This window comes from Callithrix jacchus, chromosome 5 (genome assembly GCF_049354715.1).
Source record: "Callithrix jacchus isolate 240 chromosome 5, calJac240_pri, whole genome shotgun sequence".
Taxonomy (NCBI): domain Eukaryota; kingdom Metazoa; phylum Chordata; class Mammalia; order Primates; family Cebidae; genus Callithrix; species Callithrix jacchus.
In genome coordinates, this window is record NC_133506.1 from 93,279,544 (window position 1) to 93,297,918 (window position 18,375).

The 18,375-nt window shown below is 40.6% G+C and overlaps 1 protein-coding gene across 3 annotated transcripts in view; it reads left to right on the forward strand.

Moving 5' to 3' along the window:
- RAD51C (RAD51 paralog C) overlaps positions 1-18,375 on the forward strand; it is a 45,087-nt gene that overhangs the window by 8,189 nt on the left and 18,523 nt on the right. For all 3 annotated transcript variants that reach the window (XM_054256081.2, XM_078373668.1, XM_078373669.1), the window contains 2 exons: positions 1,503-1,636; positions 16,357-16,488. In XM_054256081.2, the coding sequence (XP_054112056.2) occupies positions 1,503-1,636; positions 16,357-16,488 (266 nt within the window). The remainder of the gene's footprint in view (positions 1-1,502; positions 1,637-16,356; positions 16,489-18,375) is intronic.

Consider the following 18,375-nt stretch of genomic DNA (forward strand, 5'->3'; position numbering starts at 1 on the left):
CCCCCACGCCCAGCCTCAAACTGTTTAATTTTTTTTTAAACATCCAATCTAAGGAGGATTTTAAATAATTGTTGCTAGTTAAATATCAAATTATACTATAGCATTCAACAGAAAAAATGCTTCATTTGAACATTTTTCCCAACTTTATTTTTTAAGAGACCAAATTTTATTCTGTTACCCAGGTTGGAGTCCAGTGGCACAATCACAGCTTACTGTAGCCTTGACCTCCCAGGCTCAAGCAGTCCTCTTACCTTAACCTTCTAGGTAGCTAAGACTATAGTTGCACTCTACCACACCTAATTTTTGTATTTTTTGCAGATAATGGGATTTTGCCATGTTGCCCAGGCTGCCATTAACTTAATTTGTAGTCCAAAGGAACAAAACAAGAAATAGAAACTTCATTATGTTACTTCTGTTCAATGAAACCAGTGACTAGAAATGTGAAAAGGCGTCCTGGCGCAGTGGCTCATGCCTGTAATCCCAGCACTTTGGGAGGTTGAGGTGAGCAGATCACCTGAGGTTAGGAGTTTGACACCAGCCTGGCCAACATGGTGAAACCTGTCTCTACTAAAAATACAAAAAATTATCTGGGCATGGTGGCAGGTGCCTGTAATCCCAGCTACTCGGGAGGCTGAAGCAGGAGAATTGCTTGAACCTTGGAGGCAGAGGTTGCAGTGAGCCAAGATCGTGTCATTGCACTCCAGCCTGGGCAACAAGAGCGAAACTCCACCTCAAAAAAAAAAAGAAAAGAAAAGAAATATGAAAAGGCAGGCATTAAAACACTAGTTGTATTTGTTTATAAATAATTTTACAAAGCCTGATATGTAAGGAAACAGTGGAAAACGTGAAAATAAAAGATCAGGCTGGTGTGGTTGCTCATGCCTGTAATTTCAGCACTTTGGGAGGCTGAGGCAGGCAGATCATTTGAGGTCAGGAGTTCGAGACCAGCCTGGCCAACACGTTGAAACCCCATTTCTACTGAAAATACAAAAATTAGCCGGGCATGATGGTGAGCACCTGTAATCCCAACTACTCGAGAGGCTGAGGCAGGAAAATCGCTTGAGCCCAGAGGCTCTAGAGGTTACAGTGTGTGGAGATCGTGCCGCTGTACTCCAGCCTGGGTGACAGAGTGAGACTTTATCTCAAAAAAATTAAAAAAAATCAAGTGGCTGGGCACAGTGTTTTATGCCTGTAATTCCAGTGCTTTGGAAGGCTGTGGCAAGAGGATCCCTTGAGCCTAGGAGTTGGAGATTGCAGTGAGCTATGATTGCCATGGTGCTCCAGCCTGGGCATCAGAGTGAGACCTCACCTCTAAAAAATTAAGAGAGATCAGGAATTATGAACTGATAGTTTATAGCAATTTTTGCTACAGTTTGTCATCTTTCAGTTAAATAATTTTGTTATCTAAAGGAGAACAATTTGTAATTAAAAAGTATTGTTTTCCTACAATTGCCAGCACATCCAAATAGGTAAAACTAATTAAGATTGTTTTGTTGTTTCAGAACATCGAAAAGCTTTGGAGGGTTTCACTCTTGAAAATATTCTTTCCCATATTTATTATTTTCGCTGTCGTGACTACACAGAGTTACTGGCACAAGTTTATCTTCTTCCAGATTTCCTTTCAGAACACTCACAGGTATGAGTCAGACTACTCAAATGTAACTAACCAAGTATTTTTTGAGGTATCTGATAAGCATGAAAAAATAACCAACCAGTACACTAGCATAAAATCAAAGTTAAAGCCAATTGAGAAAATGTCTTCCTTCCTTGACCTACAATTTATTTATGTTTGTTTTGTGCATATGTATGTAGTGTATGCTCAGAGTAAGAAACTGAAATAATATAGAAAGAAATTTCATTTCCAGTAATAGTAGGATAGCTATATTATACCTAGAAAGTGTAGTATATCATACCTAAAAAGGTATGAAATGAAAAATAAAAACTTCCTTCTGCTACTGTTTCCTAGTGCCTCCCGCCAGAGTTGATCACTATTGGCCAGGTATAGTGGCTCATAGTTGTAATTCCAGCACTTTGGGAGGCCAAGGTGGGAGGATTACTTGAGCCCAGTAGTTCCAGACCAGCCTGGGCAACATGGTAAGACATTGTCTCAGGCTGGGCACGGTGGCTCACGCCTATAATCCTAGCACTTTGAGAGGCCGAGGCGGGTGGATCATGATGTCAAGAGATCGAGACCATCCTGGTCAATATGGTGAAACCCAGTCTCTACTAAAAATACAAAAATTAGCTGTGTATGGTGGTGTGCACCTGCAGTCCCAGTTATTTGGGAGGCTGAGACAGGAGAATTGCTTGAACCCAGGAGATGGAGGTTTCGGTGAGCTGAGATCGCGCCATTGCACTCCAGCCTGGGTAACAAGAGCAAAACTCCATCTCAAAAAAAAAAGAAAAAAGATATTGTCTCTACAAAAAAAAAAAAAAAAAGCCACGTGTGGTGTAGCTGTAGCTGTAGTCTCAGCTACTAAAAGCCAGGGTGGAGCAGGGCTGAGTTGGGAGGATTGCTTGAGCCCAGCAGTTGAATGCTACATTGAGCTGCCATGCTATCATACATGGCCTTTTTTTTTTTTTTTGGTAGAAATGGAGTCACTTCCTGGGGTCAAGCGGTTTCTCGCCTCAGGCTCCCAAAGTACTGGGATTACAGGCATGAGTCACTGTGCCTGGCCCTTTAATTTTGATAAACATTATCAGTGACAGAGATTCTCCTTGAGGGAACGTGGCCCCATCCCATCTTTGGCCTGCCCAGCCCAGTCTTAGCAAAGAATCCTGCTGTCAATTCAGAGAGAATTTCTGACACTTGATAGTCTGATCACCTTTGATATCTGATCACATTCCTCATTTCCTACCTTCAATGTTCAAATCCTTGGCCTGCCTTTATTTTTTATTTTTATTTATTTTATTTTAATTTTTTTTTGGGAGGAAGGCAGGAAGGGAGGGAAGGAGGACGGTAGGGAGGAAGGAAGGGAGGGAGGGAGGGGGGAGGAACGGAGGGAGGGAGGGAAGGGAAGGAAGGAAATCAAGCAATGAGAGAGACATTGCCGACCTGGATCTAGAGGTTTACACGTTGATTTCTTTTTTTTTGAGAGAAGGAAAGAAAAAAAAAATAAGTAAAGGAGAGGAAGAAAGAGGAAGAGAAAGAGGGAGAGTAAATGGAAATATTGCTTTATTCTGAAAAAAATTGGTTATTAATAATGGCCAATCAATGTTTCATTTAAACCTATGGGTAGGTGTGATGTGGTATTGACAAGAATGTATATTTTGTGTATTTGAAGTGGAGAGCTCTATAAATATTTATTTGTATTTGAAGTGGAGAGCTCTATAAATATTTATTAAGTTTACTTGTTCCGGATCTGAGTTCGAGTCCTTGATATCCTTATTAATTTTCTGTCTCATTGAATCTAAGTCCCTATGTATCTGGGTGTTAGGATCGTTAGCTCTTGTTGTTGCATTGATCCTTTTACCACTATATCTTTGTTGCTTTAAAATCTATTTTATCCGATACGAGAATTGCAACTCCTGCTTTTTATTTATTTATTATTTATTTTTGCTCTCCATTTGGTTGGTAAATCTTTCTCCATCCCTTTGTTTTGAGTCTTTGTGTATCCTTGCATGTGAAACATGTCTGGATGTAACCTGCCGTTGGGTTTTGGCTGTGTCTTTTGATTGGGGGATTTAGTCAATTTAAATTTAGGGTTACTGCCATTTGATGTTGACTGGCTGTTTTATCCATTCGTTGGTGTAAATTCTTCTTTATGTTGGTGCTCTTTACTTTTTGGTGTATTTTTAGAAAGGCTAATACTGGTTGTTTCTTTCTGTGTGTAATGCTTCTTTTAGAAGCTCTTGTAAAGCAGGCCTGGTGGTAATAAAATCTCTGAGTTCTTGCTTGTTCATAAAAGATTTTATTTTTCCTTCAGTTGTGAAGCTTAGTTTGGCTGGATATGAAATTCTGGGCTGAAGGTTCTGTTCTTTGAGGATGTTGAATATTGGCCCCCACTCTCTTCTGGCTTGTAGAGTTTCTGCTGAGAGATCTGCTGTAAGTCTGATAGGCTTGCCTTTGTGAGTAACCTGACCTTTCTCTCTGGCTGCCCTTAGTATTTTCTCCTTCATTTCAACCCTGGTGAATCTAACGATTATGTGCCTTGGGGTTGCTCTTCTTGAGGAATATCTTTGTGGTGTTCTCTGTATTACCTGGGGTTAAATGTTGACCTGCTTTGCTAGTTTAGGAAAATTTTCCTGAATAATATCCTGAAGGGTATTTTCCAGCTTGGATTCATTCTCTCCGTTGCATTCAGGTACACCTATCAAACGTAAATTTGGTCTTTTCACATAGTCCCACATTTCTTGGAGACTTTGCTCATTCCTTTTTATCCTTTTTTCTCTAATCTTTTCTTCACGTTTTATTTCATTAAGTTGGACTTTGACCTCTGATATCCTTTCTTCTGCTTGAACAATTCAAGTGTTTAAACCTGTGCATACTTCTCGGAGTTCCTGTGTTATATTCTTCAGTTCCATTAATTCACTCATACTCCTCTCTAAGTTGTCTATTCTCAATAGGATTTCATCAAACCTTTTTTCAAAGTTCCTAGTTTCTTTACGTTGGGCTACAACGTGTTCTTTTAACTCACAGAAGTTTCTTATTATCCATTCCTTGAAGAGTGATTCTGTCATCAGGATGCGCTCATTCTCCATCAAGCCTTGTTCCATTGTTGATGAGGAACTGTGATCATCTTTAGAGGGAGACGCGTTCTGACTTTGAGTATTCTCAGCTTTTTTACGCTGGTTTCTTCCCGTCATTGTAAATTTATCCTCCTGCCGTCTTTGAATTTACCAACTTTCAGATTAGGTCTCTTGAGTGGGCGTCCAGGTTGTTAGTTCCCAGGGCCAGAGCAGCAGCGTTAAAACTGATGGTGCTTTTCTGCCCAGGATTCTCCTGTCGGGCTTCCTTCTTGTGTCCGTAGTAGGCGACTCTGCCTTCCTGGGGCTCCAAACCTCGGTCAGAAGGGGAACCAGTCCCGTTTACTCTGTGCTGAGCGCTGCTGCGCCGAGGTGCCGTCACAGCCGCTGCCAGGCTCTGGTGTTGTGCTGGGGCCCCCTGCGGGTCCTCCAAACCTGTTTACTCTGCTCCGAGAGCTGCGCGCCGAGGTGCCGGTGGAACTGCTGCGCCGGCCACGAGAGTCTCGCTGGCGACCCGTGTGTTTCCTCCACTGGGGGATCTTCTGCTCCGTGAGCGACCAGAATTTGTCTGAAAGTGTGGCATCCTCTAGTTCTCTCTATTTTTATTTATTTTTTTATTTTTTTAAGACGGGGCTTCACCATGTTGGTCAGGCTGGTCTTGAACTCCCGACCTCAGGTGATCCACCCACCTTGGCCTCCAAAGTGCTTAGATTACAGGCGTGAGCCACCACGCCCAGCCTTTTTTTTTTTAATTTTTAGTTTTTTGATTTGACGGAGTCTTGTTCTGTTTCCCAGGCTGGAGCGCAGTGGCGGGATCTTGGTTCACTGCAACCTCTGCTTCTCGTGTTCAGGTGATTCTCCTGCCTCAGCCGCTCAAATAATTGGGACTACAGGCATGCACCACTGTGCCTGGCTAATTTTTTTTTTTTTTTGTATTTTTAGTAGAGACAGGGTTTTGCATGTTGGCTAGGCTGGTCACCTGGCCGGCCTGCCTTTAATAAGAATCCTGTTAGGTCAGTTTAGTAAGAATTTCCTTACCCATGATGTCTCACTGTTAGAAATTGTCTATCCACTGACTCCTTCACCAGCGCTTTTTTTTTTTTTTCCTTGAGATGGAGTCTCAGTCTGTCACCAGGCTGGAGTGCAGTGGCACAATCCCAGCTCACTGCAGCCTCCACCACGACGCCCAGCTAATTTCTTTTGTGTTTGTTTTTAGTAGAGACAAGTTTCACCCGGTTGGCCATTATGGTCTTTATCTCTTGACCTCATGATCCGCCTCCCTTTGCCTCCCAAAGAGTTGGGATTACAGGCGTGAGCCACCATGCCCGGCCTTACCTTGCTCTTGGCTGTGAATCCCCACTTGTCCTTGTATTCTGATTTGAACCCAGTCTCTCTCCTATTGTGATACCCGTTTTGGAATAGCCTTGAATAAAGTCTCCTTACTGTTTTAAGAAATATTAGAATAATTTTTTTTAACACAAATTGCCCTTCAGAAAGACTGCATCAATTCTACTCTTATTAGCAATATATTAGAATGCCTGTTATCCATCATCCTGATCTTATGAATATTTTTGCCAGGATTCTGCATAGAAAATGCCCTTTTTGTTCACTTCAACCTCCAACTCCCAGGTTCAAGTGATTCTCCTACCTCAGCCTCCCAAGCAGCTGAGATTACAGGCGCCTGTCACCACCCCTGGCTAATTTTTTGTGTTTTTAGTAGAAACAAGGTTTCACCATGTTGACCAGGCTGGTCTTGAACTCCTGACCTCAGATGATCTGCCTGCCTTGGCCTCCCAAAGGGCTGGGATTACAGGTGTGAGCTACTATGCCCAGCCTCAGATCTAAGTCTGTAATTCATTTTTTTTTTTTGTTTTCATATATGGCAAGAGATAGGGGTCTAGTTTTCTTCTGCATATGGATATCCAGTTTTCCCAGCACCATTTATTAAAGAGACTGCTCTTTTCTAATGTATGTTCTTGGTACCTTTATTGAAATTGAGTTTACTATAGGCATATGAATTTGTTTCTGGGTTCTGGGTTCTGTTGCATTGGTCTATGTGTACATTTTTATGCCAGCACCATGCTGTTTTCATTACTGAAACTCTGTAGTATAATTTGAAGTCAAGTAATGTGATTTCTCCAGTTTTGTTCTTTTTGTTCAGGATAGCTTTGGCTATTCTGGGTCTTCTATGTATGTTGATTTTTGTATCCTGTAACTTCACTGAATTTCTTTATCAGTTCTAATAGTTTTTTGGTGGAGTCTTTAGGTTTTTCCAAATATAAGATCATATCATCTGCAAACAAGGATAATTTGACTTCTTCCTTTCCAATGTGGACATCCTTTATTTTTTTCTCATTCCTGATTGCTCTCGCTAGGACTTCCAGTACTATGTTGAATAACAGTGGTTAAAATGAGCATCTTTGTGGTATTCTAGATTTTAGTTCAGTGTTTCCTCATTCAGTATAGTATTAGCTGTGGGTCTGTTGTATATGGCTTTTATAGTGTTGAGGATGTTCCTTACTATACCCAGCTTTATGAGGGTTTTTATTATGAAAGAATTTTAAATTTTATCAAATGCTTTTTTTAGCATCAGTTGAAAATATGTGGGGGTTTTTTGTTTTTGTTTTTGTTTTGAAAAATAGAGATGAGGTTTCACCATGTTGGTCAGGCTGGTCTTAAACTCCTGACCTCAGGTGATCCACTCGCCTAGGCCTCCCAAAGTGCTGGGATTACAGGCATGAGCCACCGCACCTGGCCTCAAAATATGTGGTTTTTGTCCTTCATTCTGTTGATATGCTGTATTACATTGATTGATTTGCATATGTTGAACCATCTTTGCATTCCTGGGATAAATAAATCCCACTTGGTCACAGTGAATGATCTTTTAATGTATTGTTGGATTCAGGTTGCTAGTAATTTTGTTGAGGATTTTTGCCTTAATGTTCATCAAGGATATTAGCCTATGGTTTTCTTTTTTTTTTTTTTTAATGTGTCTTTGTTTGGTTTTGGTATCAGGATAATACTGGCCTTGTAGAGTGAGTTTGGAGGTTTTTTATTTTCCTATATTTTTCAGAATAGTTTGAGCAGGATTGGTGTTCTTTAAATGTTTGTTAGGCCAGGCACAGTGGCACATGCTTGTAATCCCAGCACTTTGGGAGGCTGAGGCAGGCGGATTACAAGGTCAGGAGTTCGAGACCAGCCTGGCCAACATAGTGAAATTCTGTCTCTACTAAAAATACAAAAATTAGCTGGGTGTGGTGGTGGGCGCCTGTAATCCCAGCTACTTGAGAGGCTGAGGCAGGAGAATCGCTTGAAACTGGAAGGTGGAGGTTGCAGTGAGCCAAGATTGCACCACTGCACTCCAGCCTGGGCACCAAGAGCAAAACTCTGTCTGAATGAGTGAATTAGTGAGTGAATGAATGAATGAATGAATGAATAGATAAATGTTTGCTAAATAAAATTCAGCAGCAAAGCCGAGGGATCTTGGGCTTTTCTTTGCAGGGAGATGTTATTTCAGCTTCTGTTTTATTACTTGTTATTGGTCTATTCAGGTTTTGAATCTCTTCATAGTTAATCTTGGTAGGTTGTGTGTGTCTAGAAGTTTGTCTATTTCTTCTAAGTTTTCCAATTTATTGGCATGTAGTTGCTCATAGTAGCTTCTAATGATCTTTTGAACTTCTGTGGTATTGGTTGTAATGTCTCCGTTTTCATCTCTGATCTTGTTTATTTATATCTTAGTCTGCCTAAAGGTTTGTTGATTTTCTTTTCAAAAACTTTTTGTTTTGTTAATCTTTTGTACTGTTTTCCTTGTTTTAATTCCATTTATTTCTACTCTGATCTTTTTTTTTTTTTGAGACCGAGGCTCGCTCTGTGCCTAGGCTGGAGTGCAGTAGCATGATCTCAGCTCATTGCAACATCTGCCTCTTGAGTTCAAGCAATTCTCCTGCCTCAGCCTCCTGTGTAGCTGGGATTACAGGTGTCCACCACCACTCCCAGCTAATTTTTGTATTTTTAGTACAGAGGGGGTTTTACCATCTTGGCCAGGCTGATCTTGAACCCCTGACCTCAAGTAATCTGCCTGCCTTGGCCTCCCAAAGTGCTGAGATTACAGGCATGAGCCACCAATCCTGGCCTTCTGATCTTTATTATTTCTTTTATTTTACTAATTTTAGGTTTGGTTTGCTTTTGCTTTCTAGTTCTTTAAGGTGCATCATTAGATTACTTGCTGTTTTTCTACTTTTTTTTTTTTTTTTTCGAGGCAGTCTCTCTCTGTTGCCCAGGCTGGAGTGCAATAGCACAATTTTGACCGACTGCAACCTCTGCCTCCTGGGTTCAAGCAATTCTCCTGCCTCAGCCTCCCTAGAAGCTAGGACTACAGGCATGCACCACCCTGCCTGGCTAATTTTTTGTATTTTAGTAGAGACAGGGTTTCACCATGTTGGCCACGCTGGTCTTGAACTCCTGACCTCAGGTGATCCACTCACCTCAGCCTTCCAAAAAATGTTGGGATTACAGGCATAAACCACCACGCCTGGCCCAGTTTTTCTGCTTGTTTGATGTAGATGCCTATAGCTATAAACTTTCCTCTTAGTGCTGCTTTTCTAGTATCCCATAGGTTTTGGTATGTTGTGTTTTCATTATTTTTTTCAAGAAATTTTTGAATTTCTTAATTTCTTCAGTGACCCCACTGGTCGTTCAGGAACATATTGTTTAATTTTCATGTTTTCGTTTAGTTTCCAAAATTCCACTTGTTACTGATTTCTAGGTTCATTGCATTGTAGTCAGAAAATACTTGATATTATTTCAAATTTTTTGAATTTTTTAAAGATACTCCTGATGGGTTGTATACGTCTTAGGAATTTGTCTATTTCTTCTAGGTTTTCCAATTCATTGGCATAGTGGCTTTTGATGAACCTTGAATTTCTCTGGTATTGGTGGCAATTTTTCCTTTTTCATTCTCTGATTTTGTGTCTTCTCACTTTTTTGGCCTATCATATGGATCATATGGTCTATTTATTTATTTATTGAGATGGAGTCACTCTGTCGCCAGGCTGGAGTGCAGTGGTACGATCTTGGCTCACTGCAACCTCCACCTCCCGGGTTCAAGTGATTCATTCTCCTGCCTCAGCCTCCTGAGTAGCTAGGACTATAACTATAGGCACACTCCACCACACCCAGCTAGTATTTATATTTTTAGTAGAGATGGGGTTTCACCATGTTGGCCAGAATGGTCTCAAACTTCTCACCTCATGATTCGCCCTCCTTGGCCTCCCAAAGTGCTGGGATTACAGGCGTGAGTCATCACACCTGGCCTGTATGGTCTATTCTTTAGAATGATCCATGTGCTGAGAAGAATGTGTATTCTGCAGCCATTGGATTAAATATTCTGTACTTATCTATTAGGTCCATTTGGTCTGTAATGCAAATTAAGTCTGATGTTTCTTTGCTAATTTCCTATCTGGATGATCTGCCCAATGCTATAAATGGGGTGTTGAAGTCTTCCACTAGTGTATTAGGATCTTTCTCTCCTTTTAGCTCTATTAGTATTTGCTTTAACTCTATTAATATTTGCTTTATAGTAGCAACACTGGATGCTTCAATGTTGGGTGCATACATATTTACAATTGTCATATTCTCTTGCAGAATTGACCCTTTTATCAGTATATAGTGATCTTTGTGTCTTTGTATAGTTTCTTGAAATCTATTTTGTCTGATAAAAGTATCACTATCCCTCTTTTTGGTTTCCATTTGCATGGAATTTTTTTTTCCATCTTTTTATTTTCAGTCTGTGTATGTCTTTATAGGTGAAGTGTGTTAGTGTGTTTCAGGCAACAGACTGTTGAGTTTGTTTGTTTGTTTGTTTTTAATCAGCCACCCTATGTCTTTTGATTGGAGAGTTTAGTCCATTTACATTTAGTGTTATTATTGATAAGTCAGGACTTACTCCTGCCATTTTGTTATTTGTTTTCTGGTGTTCTTTTCCTTCCTTTCTTTCTTTCTTTTAGTGAGGGTGGTTTTCTGTGGTGGTATGTTTTAATTTTTTGCTTTTTATTTTTTTGTGTATCTGTTGTATATTTTTTTATTTGAGATTACCCTAAGGCTTGCAAATAATATCTTATAAGTCATTATTTTAAATTGATGACAATTTAACGTTGGTTGTGTAAATAAATAAGCAAAGAGAAAACTAATAAAAATTCTCTAACTTTGTCCCCCCCTTTTTAACTTTTTGTTGTTTCTGTTTTGTTTTTAACTTTTAAGTTCAGGAGTACTGTACAGGTTTGTTATATAGGTAAACTCATGTCATAGGGCTTTGTTGTACAGACCATTTCATCTGGTATTTGGTCTAGCACCTGTTAGTTATTTTTTCTGATCCTTCCCCTCCTCCCATCCTCCACCCTCCAGTAGATCCCATTGTCTGTTGTTTTCCTCCATGTGACCATGTGTTCTCATCATTTAGCTTCTTAAAAGTAAGAACATACAGTATTTGGTTTTCTGTTCCTGCATTAGTTTGCTAAGAATAATGGTCTCTGGCTCCTTTTTCTTTGTTTCTATGTATATACTGTACTGTCTATGTCTTGGAAAGTTATTGTTTTCAATAGGTCCATCTTTTAGTCTTTCTACTTAAGATATGAGTAGTTTGCACACCATGATTACATTGTAGGGTTTTGTTTGTTTTTTTCTTGAGATGGAGTCTCCCATCTGTTGCCCGGGCTGGAGTGCAAGGGCGCAATCTCAGCTCACTGCAACCTCTGCCTCCTGGGTTCAAGTGATTCTCCTGCTTCAGCCTCCTGAGTAGCTGGGATGACAGGCACCTACCACCATATTCAGCTAATTTTTCTATTTTTAGTAGAGATGGGGTTTTACCATGTTGGCCAGGCTGGTTTCAAACTCTGACCTCAGGCAGTGTGCCTGCCTCAGCCACCCCAAGTGCTGGGATTATAGGCATGAGCCACTGCACTGGCCTAATTATATTGTTATACTATTCTGTGTACTTAACTATTACCAGTTAGTTTTGTACTTTCAGATCGTTTCTTATTGCTCATTAACATCCTTTTCTTTTAGGTTGAAGAACTCTCTAGCATTTCTTGTAGGATAGGTCTGGTGTTGATGAAATCTCTTAGTGTTTGTTTGTCTGGGAAAGTCTTTATCCTTCATGTTTGAAGGATATTTTTGCCGGATATACTATTCTAGGGTAAAAGTTTTTTCCTTAAGCACTATAAATATGTCATGCCGCTCTCTCCTGGCCTCTGAGGTTTCCACTGAAAAGTCTGCTTCCAGACATATTGGCACTGCCTTGTAAGTTATTTGTTTCTTTTCTCTTGCTCCTTTTCAGACTTTTTTTTCTTTATCCTTGACCTTTGGGGGTTTAATTAATAAATGTCTTAAGGTGGTCTTATTTGGGTTAAATCTGCTTGGTCTTCTATTACCTTCTTGTACTTGAACATTAATATCTTTCTCTAGGTTTGGGAAGTTCTCATATTTATCCCTTTGAATAACCTTTCTACCTCTATCTCTTTCTCTGCCTCCTCATTAAGGGCAGTAACTCCTAGATTTTCCCTTTTATATATACATAGAGAGGGATGAGGGTCTCATTTTGTTGCCCTTTTATATATATAGAGAGAGAGATGGCAGTCTCCCAGGCTGGTCTTCAACTCTTGACCTCAAGCCATCCTCCCACCTTGGCCTCCCAGTGTTGAGATTACAGGTATAAGCCACCACACCTGGCCAGATTTGCCCTTTGATGCCATTTTCTAGATTTTGTAGGCATGCTTCATTTTTTTTTTTTTTTCTAGATAGAGTCTTGCTCTGTTGCCCAGGCTGTAGTGCAGTGGCATGATCTCGGCTCACTGTAGCCTCCCTCTCCTGGGTTCTAGTGATTCTTATGCCTCAGCCTTCCATGTACCAGCTAGTTTTTGTATTTTTAGTAGAGATGAGGTTTCCCTATGTCGCCCAGGTTGGTCTTGAACTCCTGGCCTCAAGTGATCCACTTACCTTGGCCTTCCAGAGTGCTGGGATTACAGGTGTGAGCCACCACATCTAGCTGCTTCATTCTTTTTCAATCTTTATGCTTTTGTTTCCTCTGACAGCATATTTTCAAATAGCCTGTCTTCAGGTTCACTAATTCTTTCTTCTGTTTGATTAGTATTGCTGGTGAGAGACACTGATGCGTTCTTCAGTATGTCAACTGCATTTTTAAACTCTACAACATCTGCTTGATTCTTTTTTTGTTTTTGTTTGCTTGTTTTTTTGTAGAGACAGGCTCTCACTATGTTTCCCAGGCTGGTCTCGAACTCCTGGGCTCAAGCACACATCCCACTTCAGTCTCCCAAAGTGTTGCTTGGGGTTAGGGGAGGGGTGACTCCAGGCTACCTTGGCTGCCCCAGCTGGTATCTCTCTAGGTCACATGGACGTGAAGTCCAGTGGCTCTGAACCCAGTACAGAACTAGGACTTGCCCCGGAATTGCAGTCCTTGTGGCCTAGACTGCTTTTCAAGTTTATTTAGGACCCCAGCACACTTTAGTCTGCAGTGGCAAGGTTCGTCAGAACTTATGTTGCGACCACTGAGATGGGCAATTCCCCTCCGGCTAGGGCTGGTCTAAATGCTCCCTCCCTAAGTTCGAGCTGAGTTCTGCCTGGTATTGCTTTCTGCTGTGACAGGGCAGCACTGAATTCCAATGAATAGTCCCACAATTACTGCATTCTCCCTCCCTGAAGCATGCCAATTTTCTCTCTGTGCCAGGCAGTGATTGCTGGGGTTGGGGGATGGACAGCGTTGGCAATTCAAGGCTGTCTTTCCTGCTCTCTTCAGTGCTCTTTGCAGTGATATGAAATTGAAACCATGTACTATGATCACTCATATGAAATTTGGATCTTATGACGGTGCTTTTTTCACGTGGATAGTTGTTCAATTTGGTGTTCCTGTGGGGAGGACAAGCTGTGGAGACTTCTATTCGTCCATCTTGCCCTACCTTCTTCCCTCTTTTTTTTTTTGTTCAAATAAAAAGTTTTTGGGCCAGTTGCAGTGACTCACCCTTGTAGTCCCAGCACTTTGTGAGGCTGAGGCAGGTGGATCACTTGAGCCCAGGAGTTTGAGACCAGTTTGGGCAACATGGCAAAACCCTGTCTCTACAAAATTAAAAACATTAGCTGATGCGGTGATGTGCACCTGTAGTGCCAGCTACTGAGGTGGCTGAGATAGGAGGATCAGTTGAGCCCAGGGAGCTCAAGGCTGTAGGGAGCTGTGATTGCACCACTACACTCCAGCCTGGGCAACAGAGTGAGACCTTGTCTGAAAAAAAATTTTATTGAACAATTTTGAAAATTAAGATAAAATTCATATTGCATAAAACTTACCATTTTAACCAAAGTATATAGTTTAACAGCTTTTAGTAAATGTGCAGTGTTAAGCAACCATCACTGTCTAATTCCAGAACATTTTTTTTTTTTGAGATAGAGTCTTGCTCTGTTGCCTGGGCTGGAGTGCAGTGGCACGATCTCAGCTCACTGCAACTTCCACCCCCCAGGTTTAAGCACTTCTGTCTCAGCCTCCTGAATAGCTGGGATTACAGGCACCTGCCACCATGCCCAGCTAATTTTTTTGTTTTATTACAGATGGGGTTTCACCTTTGTTGGTCAGGCTGGTTTCAAACTCCTGACCTCGGGCTATCCACCTGCCTCAGCCTCCCAAAGTTCTGGGATTACAGGCGTGAGCCACCAAGCCCAGCCAATTCCAGAACTTTTTTTATTTTTTTGAGACGGAGTTTCACTGTTGTTACCCAGACTGGAGTGCAATGGCACAATCTCGGGTCACCACAACCTCCGCCTCCCGGGTTCAAGCAATTCTCCTGCCTCAGCCTCCAGAGTAGCTGGGACTACAGGCGCGCACCACCGTGCCCAGCTAATTTTTGTATTTTTAGTAGAGACAGGGTTTCACCTTGTTGACCAGGATGGTCTTGATCTCTTGACCTTGTGATCCACCCGCCTCGGCCTCCCAAAGTGCTGGGATTATAGGCGTGAGCCACTGTGCCCGGCCCCTCCAGAACATTTTTATCTCCCTGAAAAGAAATCTTGTCCTCATTAAGTAGTCACTCCCTGTTTCCCTTTCTTCTCAAACCCTTGCAGCCACTATTCTGCTTTCTGTCTCTGTGGTGTCATATATTTTATTGTCTTTTGTGTTTCACTTCTCTCGATCAGCATGTTTTCAAGATTTATCCTTGTAGCATATATCAGTACTGCATTTCTTTTTATGGCTTAATAATGTTCCATTTTATGTATACGGCACATTTTGTTTATGACTGGCAGTTTAGTAGCTTTGTTTACACCAGCATCACCACAGACTCTGAGTAATGCATTGTGCTTTGATGTTATGATAGCCATGATGCCACTAGACTGTAGGAATTTCTCTGCTCTGTCAGAGAAATTTTCTCAAAAGCCAGTAGCCTCATAGAAGGCTTTGTTATAATCTTATGGGACCAGTGTTGTGAATGTGGTCCATTATTGACTGAAATGGCTTATGCAGTGCATGGCTATGATTTTTTGTGTGTGTGTGTGTATTCTTTATGTTTTTCCATGTATAAAATCCTATCATTTGTGAATAGTGATAGTTTTACTTTACAATTTGGATGCTCTTTCTTTCTTTCTTTCTTTTTTTTTTTTTTTTTTTTTTCCTAATTGATCTGGCTAGAACTTTTAGTATAATGTTGAATAGCAATGATGAAAACAGGCATACTTGTCTTGGTCCTGATCTTAGGGGAAAGCTTTCAGACAATCACTATTAACTACTTAGATCTTCATTATGCACAGATTATGTAATTGCGAATTTGCCTACTTGGTGAAATTTATTTGTAATGTCAAAATCAAAACTAATACTGCTTTCTTCTTCTTTTCTTTTTCTTCTTTTTTTCTTTCTTGAGACAAGATCTCTCTCAGTTGTCTAGGCTAGAGGGTTTTTTTTTTGTTTTTCTTTTTTTCTTTCTTTCTTTTGACTCAGAGTCTTGCTCTGTCACCCAGACTGGAGTCAGTGGCATGATCTCGGCTCACTGCAACCTCCACCTCCCAGGTTCAAGCGATTCTTCTGCCTCAGCCTCCAGAGTAGCTGGGACTACAGGTGCCCACCACCACGCATGGCTAATTTTTTTTTAATTTTTAGTAGAGATGGGTTTTGCCATATTGACCAGGCTGGTCTCAATTTCCTGTCTTGTGATCCACCCACCTCATCCTCCCAAAGTGCTGGGATTACGGACATGAGCCCGTAGGGTTTTTTTTTAAGGAAACATAAAAGGAACCCTGAAGTTAAAATTCATATAGTTAATTGACAAATTCGTTGTTTTAACAAGACTTTTTCTTTAAGCGTTTTCACAAGTTTTACGAGGACTTTAAATGTGCTTTTTATAAGTAAAGACTAGTGGCAAGTTATAAGAAAATTATAATAATTACTTTTTTAAAGTTAATAAATTATCAAAGCAGAGTCCATTTTAATTTTTAGTGATTATTGCAGAGGGTATTGAGTGAATAGCTTTGTAACTTTCCACAAGAAAGCCATACTTTAGACAGCTGGAAATAAAACCCTAGATTTTAAGGTTTTTTCATGTAATGGACTATGGTTTTTGGATGCCATCTTTATTATTTTATTTTTCATACCAAATCTAATATTATCTCTTTTGTATTTAGGTTCGATTGGTGATAGTGGATGGTATTGCTTTTCCATTTCGTCATGACCTAGATGACCTGTCTCTTCGTACTCGGTTATTAAATGGCCTAGCCCAGCAAATGATCAGTCTTGCGAATAATCACAGATTAGCTGTAAGTATTAACTAGTGAAGAGAGTTATACAACAAAGTAAAGACTGTATAAAATGTTCATGTCAAAATGTATAAAATGAAAGGCCGGGCGCGGTGGCTCAAGCCTGTAACCCCAGCACTTTGGGAGGCCGAGGCGGGTGGATCACGAGGTCAAGAGATCAAGACCATCCTGATCAACATGGTGAAACCCCGTCTCTACTAAAAATACAAAAAATTAGCTGGGTATGGTGGCACGTGCCTGTAATCCCAGCTACTCAGAAGGGTGAGGCAGGAGAATTGCCTGAACCCAGGAGGCGGAGGTTGCAGTGAGCCAAGATCGCACCGTTGCACTCCAGCCTGGGTAACAAGAGCAAAACTCCGTCTCAAAAAAAAAAAAATGTATAAAATGAAATAGCAAGATAGCATTTGCCTGAGTAATAAATAATATAGACATGCAGTTTTGAGTAAAGTTTCTGTTTGGTTTGGTTTCTATTAAAAAATTCTAGTCATAAATGTCAGTTTTTCTTCAAAAAACAAGCATAATTAATATGTCATTTTAAAAAATAGACTTTGTAGCCAGGCACAGTGACCCACACCTGTTATCCCAGCACTTCCAGAGCCAAGGCAGGCAGATCACAAGGTCAGGAGTTGAAGACCAGCCTGGCCAATATTGTGAAACCCTGTCTTTTTACTAAAAATAAAAAAAAATTGGCCAGGCATGGTGGCACATGCCTGTAATCCCAGCTACTTGGGAGGCTGAGGCAGGAGAATTGCTTGAACCCAGGAGGCGGAGGTTGCAGTGAGCCAAGATGGCACCATTGCACTCCAGCCTGGGCAACAAAGTAAGACTTTATCTCAAGAAAAAAAAAATGAACTTTGTTTGATAAAGAAGTCCCACCTTTATTAATTGCAGTGTCTTCTTTGTTTAAATAAACTTTGGATGTTTTTCAGGTCAACTCTTCCAACATCCCTGGTTTTCTTTTACTCCGAGTCTTTGATTATTATGTAATATATAATCACAGATTAAGATGGATTTAAACATTACATAGTGTAAACAACCTAGATGATTTGAGGTAGAGCTAAATAACTCTTGAAGATTTGAAATGTGAGGAGAGAAGTAAATATAGGCTCAGAAGTGAAGAGTTTTGTATTTTTTTTTTTTTTTTGAGACGGAGTCTCACTCTGTTGCTCAGGCTGGATTGCAGTGGTTTGTGATCTTGGCTAGCTGCAGCCTCCGCCTTCCAGGTTCAAGCAGTTCTCTGCCTCAGCCTCCTGGGTAGCTGGGATTACAGGCGCTTGCCAAAATGCCCAGCTTATTTTTTTGTATATTTAGTAGAAATGGCATTTCACCATCTTGGCCAGGCTGATCTTGAACTCCTGACCTTGTGATCCACCGACCTCAGCCTCCCAAAGCGCTGGGATTACAGGCATGAGCCACCACACCCTACCTATATCTATATCTATCTATCTATCTAACTATATTTATATATTTTTAAAGTTTTGCCTTACTCCTTTTTAACTGCCTGTTTGCCATTACTTCCCATTCTGAAACCGCATCTCACCATTGATACAAATATACACACTTGTCTGGGAGTAAGATATAAGAAGGTCAGACTGCTTAGCTTGATTTCTTTGTCCTTACCTTAATTAGAGAGACCTTAGCGCGTGCTTGTAATACATCATAAGTAAATAAAGAACTTCCCCAATAAAATCATTTCAAAGCAAACTTTTTTCTTTGAATTTCCAGATTTTTGCCATATGCTGAAAAGCATAGTGTCCCATGTTTGAATTACTTCTTGCTTAAATTAATTGTAATTTAGCATTTTGTTAATGTCAGTTAAGAGCTCCCAGTAGGGGGCACTCAAGACTAATGGGTTGCATAATTCCTTATTTTGTTGTTGTTGTTTTG